This window comes from Colobus angolensis, unplaced genomic scaffold (genome assembly GCF_000951035.1).
Source record: "Colobus angolensis palliatus isolate OR3802 unplaced genomic scaffold, Cang.pa_1.0 Scaffold39, whole genome shotgun sequence".
NCBI classification, from domain to species: domain Eukaryota; kingdom Metazoa; phylum Chordata; class Mammalia; order Primates; family Cercopithecidae; genus Colobus; species Colobus angolensis.
Window position 1 is genome coordinate 2,958,224 of NW_012117265.1, and position 5,208 is coordinate 2,963,431.

The 5,208-nt window shown below is 57.3% G+C and overlaps 1 protein-coding gene across 2 annotated transcripts in view; it reads right to left on the minus strand.

The window, feature by feature from the left end:
• Positions 1-5,208, minus strand: part of PDE4A (phosphodiesterase 4A, cAMP-specific) — a 63,628-nt gene that overhangs the window by 54,362 nt on the left and 4,058 nt on the right. The window contains exon 1 of one of the 2 annotated variants that reach the window (XM_011954849.1): positions 4,799-5,208. The exons of the other annotated variant lie outside the window; for it this stretch is intronic. Coding sequence (XP_011810239.1) covers positions 4,799-5,118 — 320 coding nt within the window. The 5' untranslated portion in view covers positions 5,119-5,208. The remainder of the gene's footprint in view (positions 1-4,798) is intronic. 2 annotated transcript variants of the gene reach the window in all.

Sequence of the window (5,208 nt, forward strand, 5' to 3'; positions counted from 1 at the left end):
AAGTGCTGGGATTACAGGCTTGAGCCACCGCGCCTGGCCCTAATTTTTGTATTTTTAGTAGAGACAGGGTTTCACCATGTTGGTCAGGCTGGTCTCAATCTTCTGACCTCAAATAATCCACCCGCCTCAGTCTCCCAAAGTGCTGGGATTACAGGCGTGAGCCACCACATCCAGCCAGATTTGAACTCTTTCATACTCCACAATGAAAAGAATGGGCTCAGATGTCCCCACAATTCTGTTCTCACCCTGCCAAACTGTGGCTCTCCCAGGTCCAAAGCCCCAGTTTTCCTAAAGTCGTAAGAGCCTGCAGTCAATCTGTTACCACTGAAATATGGGGCACCCTCCCCGCCAGCCGGGCTTGTGGTTTGGGGGACGCCCCCTTTCTCTCTGCTGATGTCATTTGAGGAAGTACTTTCTCAGAACACCAGCTCCTGGCTGCCCAGCGCCTACGTCAAACATATCAGCCTCACCACAGCCCTGGGGGTGGACAGTTCTTATTTTTCAGCCCCGTTTGACTGATGAGGAAACTGAGGCCCAGAGAGGCACAATCACTGGCCCCAAGTCACACAGCGAGTCAGCAGGCAGGGCTGCCATGTGAATGTTACTCAGAGGTCTGGAGTGGATAAGATCTGTTTTTTTTGTTTGTTTTTTTGTTTGTTTGTTTTGCTTTTTTTTTTTTTGAGACGGAGTCTCGCTCTATTGCCAGGCTGGAGTGCAGTGGTGCCATCTCGGCTCACTGTAACCTCCGCCTCCCGGGTTCAAGCGATTCTCCTGCCTCAGCCTCCCAAGTAGCTAGGATTACAGACCCGTGCTACCACACCCGGCTAATTTTTGTATTTGTAGTAGAAACGGGGTTTCACCATGTTGGCCAGGATGATCTTGAACTCCTGACCTCGTTCGTGATCCGCCCGCCTCGGTCTCCCAAAGTGCTGAGATTACAGGCGTGAGCCACCGCGCCCGGCCGAGATCTGGTTTTTAACTCCCATTCTCACCTTCCTCGCTGTGTGACCTTGGGTAAGTCCCATGGTCTCTTTTTCCCGGGCAGAAGCGCAAAGCCAAGGATGCTGGAGTTCATCAGCCTGCCGGGCAAGCGAGCGGAGGCGGGACGGGAACTCCACCACTGCAACTTTTCGGCCAGGTTCCTCCCCTGTCCTCCAGGCAGCAGTCCCCGCAGCGTGTGGCAGGGGCTGGCGCATGGGGAAAGCTGCCTGGTCCCAAGACCGGGAGGGCGAGGACCCCACACGCAGCCTGCGGTCAGCCGGCCTGGCGCCCGTTATCCAGGACGCTCAGTAAGCATGAAATAATAATACTGGGCGCCGCGACGGTGACGGCGACTTTGCTTTGCTCCGGGACTGGCGGCGTCCCTGGGGCAGGTCCGCGCTCGGAGCGCACACCGAGGCTGTGCCTTCCTCGTCGTCCGGCAGAGGGCGCGCGGGGAGACCCGCTCTCAACCCACATCCAGGGACTTGGGAGCGCCAGGGACAAGGGGGAGGCGAGGACCCAAGTGGAGACAGAGACCAGCGACCAGACGGAGACCCCAGCTCGGCTGCCTCCACCTGCTCCTGGGGCCACGCTGTGCCCCCACCTTGATGGGGAGCGTTTTAGGGCCCAGGGAGGGAGGAAGCGGGGTCTGTATGTTGGCCCCATCCCCAGTTCAGCTTCCCACCTCCCCCCCACCAAAGTCCTCCTCTTCCTCCCTCTCCATCTGCCTCTTGACAGATTGTGGCTGTGCCGTGACTCAGCCATCTCATACATCCTCAGGGGAGGTTTGGATGACATCTCGGGTTGCGGGGGGCAGTGCCCTCTCTCTGGGGATTCCTTTGACCCAAATGGGGGAGCTCACTGGACTCTTCTTGTGGTAGCTGGATGAACTCCAATGTGGGGAGCACCGAATCCTGTGTGTGCCCTGCTGAAATCCCCTGTTTGAAGAAATGTCCGTTCTAAGCATTGAGGTTGCCATCAGAGACATTTCTCCTTCTCCCTAGGGAGGGGGAAGGACCCTGGCACCAATGCCAGCTACAGCCCACCCATCAGTCCCAGCTTTGGACCTCAGCACAGACACTGAAGGGTGCACAGGCCCACAGTGAAACAGAAACTGGAGTCTACGTGGGGATGTGGTTAAGGTTCCTGTTTTTTCTACTTACCCTGGAGAAATGGGATCCACCCAGGTCCCCCCTCCTTAGTCCAGGTCCCTGAATGGAGATCTACTCATTATGTTAAGTCCTTTACACACATCCCCAAGCTCACAGAACCCTCAAACTGACCCCCACATGGCAGTGCCAACAACAGCCCCACTTTACAGACTGGAAAATTAAGGCTCAGAGAGGGCAAGACACTTATACAAAGATGCACAGGAATCGGGCAGACCTGCATTGCAATTTTAGCTCCCCTATCTCCCGGTTGTGTGAGCTTGGGTGAGAAAGAGAAAGGGTTTAGCTGGGCGCAGTGGCTCATGCCTGTAATCCCAGCACTTTGGGAGGCTGAGGTGGGGAGATCACCTGAGGTCAGGAGTTTGAGACCAGCCTGGCCAAAATGGTGAAACCTCATCTCTACTAAAAATACAAAAATTAGTCAGGTGTGGTGGTGGGCTCCTGTAATCCCAGCTACTCAGGAGGCTGAGGCAGGAGAATCGCTTGAATCCGGGAGGCAGAGGTTGCAGTGAGCCAAGATCACGCCACTGCACTCCAGCCTGGGTGACAGAGCAAGACTCCATCAAAAAAAAAAAAAGGGAGAGAGAAAGCATTTTGTCTCTAGGCCCCAGTTTCCCCATATGCCAGCAGGAATACCCTGCTGGAATACCCGGGCACTGGGGATGAGGATGCATGGAAAAGTCCCTGGCATGGAGCCTGACGGTGACCCACTGCAAGATGGATACCCACCAAAATAATGATGATTATTACCACTCAGCCACTGTCCCCTAAGACTCAGCACCCCAGAGACGAGACCAGGCTAGGAGGAGTCTCTGGAGCCTTGCAAAGAAATGGGGCCCGAATCCTACTGCATTTCACCCGCCCCTTGGTGTCTTAGGACAGTGACGTGTGCCAGTTTGGCCCCTTGCCCCCGGTTTTAGCATTTTTGTTGATTCCAGCTTTCTCTTCCTTCAGCCTCTCTCCAGTTCCCTTTGGGAAATATTAGCCCATATGTACTGGACCCATGACACTTGCTTCCTGGTGGGTACAGGGATGCAGGGGGACTGGGGCTTGGGGGTGACCAGAACAGAGGTAGGGGTGGCCTGGAGGGCTGCAATGACTGCTGAAGACCCCCAAAGAGACTTAGGAAGAGTAGGGCTACATCTTAGAGGGGCCTCACTCAGGAACTCCAGGGATAAGAAGCCCGAATCTGACCGTCTTGGTGATATCCCCAGCAGTGGGGCATCCAGGTAGAGTACACGAGCAAAGCTGTCAGTTGCACACATCGCTGGAGCACACGCAATCAGACCCTGGAGCACTATCAGAGCAGGAACAATAACTAAGAACACCAGGTGGTTAGAGGACACCAGTTCTTAGGATACACCAGGCAGAGGGAACACAGGCTACATGTCAGAGCACCGATGCTCAGACGTGAGCACCTGGCGAAGACTCACACACAGCCATGGTGTTTCAATCACAGTGTCCAAGGAGCACAGACTGTTCCACGAACTCAATCACATTGTTCTCCAAGTGTAAACACCCCAGTGCCACAATCACTGCATGCCAAAAATGGCACTGTCACAATCATTGTCCCTAGACCACCGACACCACTGCACAATCACTGTCCTAGGAGCAGAAACAGTCACTCTGTCCCAATCACTGCATCCCATGAGGCCACACAGTCACCCTGTGACACTCACAGCATTCCTGAAGCATACACAGTCACTGTCACAAACCCTGTCCCAGAAACACACAGTCACACTACCCTGGAAATACACAGTCATACTGTCACAATTACACTGTTCCTGGAGGACACATAGCCATCGTGTCACCATCACAAGACCCCAGAAGCTCACGCAGAACACACAACTGAGGCAGCCACAGCTGGTCATACCCGGACAGCGGGAGCAAACGCAGGTCAGTCGGAGGGTACCGTCAGAGAAGACCAAGCTCAACACACACACCCTCACTATGCTGTCACCTCTGCAGTCGGGGACTCCTTCCCTCTGTGCTGGGACTGTGCCCCCCTCCACTGTTTCCTGCCTCTCAACAGCTACTGAACCCTAACACTCTTGCCCTGAGAGGGAAACTCCAACCTAACACAAGGCTCCCAAAACAGTGCTCCCCCAAGAGGCATCCTCTGGATTTCTGACCCCAGCTGCTGCAGGAAGAGTCCACTAACATCCCCGCAATAGAGTCCTCCACCCCATAGAACCCTGAGAGCACCCGACCCTGAACTAAAGATCCTGGTCCTAGCAGGCACCCCCTTACAGAGTGCCCCAAGGGTACCCCAAACACTGCGAATCTAGCCCTCAGAATAGTGGCCCCAGGAAGGTCCCTCCAAGTGGTTCCCAGCCTAGCCGCTGTCCTGCACTGTCACTAAGAATACAGACCCCTAAAGGTGCAGCCCCCTTCCCCAACCCAGACCTCGTTAACACCACGAGCAGCATGGCGCCCCCTAAATGGACCCCAGGATGGGCTTCAGCAGGAAGCCGTAGCGCGGGCAACCAGCGGCCGGGTCCTAGACGCCCCCGCAGCCGAACTCCCTCCGCCCCCGCCAGCCAAGCCGACCCCACCCGCATCCTAGCGCCCCCTGCGGCCGGCGGCTCGAGTTGCCTCCTCCCTGCGCGCCCATCGGTTCCGCGCGCATCCGCCAAGGGGAGTCTTACCGCCTGCTGCTGCCTCCGCCCGCGCCGCCGCTGCCGGTGCCAGTGCCATGGAAGGACGAGGGCCAGGACATGCGGGTCGTGCGCAGGCCGGGCCGGTCGCTGGTGTCCATGGCATCGGCGCGCTCTATGGGCCGGTGAGGCGGCCGCTCCGGCTCCGCGCGCTCCGCGCTGTCAGAGTAGCCGCGCTGCTGGATACGGATGGGGGTCCGAGGCTGCCGCCACAGGTGCTGAGGGGGAGGCTTCAGGGTGGCCTGGCCCTCCCGGGGCCCGGGCAGTGACAGAGACAGGCTCCTTTCCGAGGGGACGGTCGGGGGCTCCATGGCGCCGGCCCCCACTTGCGTCCCGGAGGGCCCTGGCCCTTCCAACCTACACCCCCCTCAGCTGCGCTCAAGCCAGCGAGCCCAGGGCCC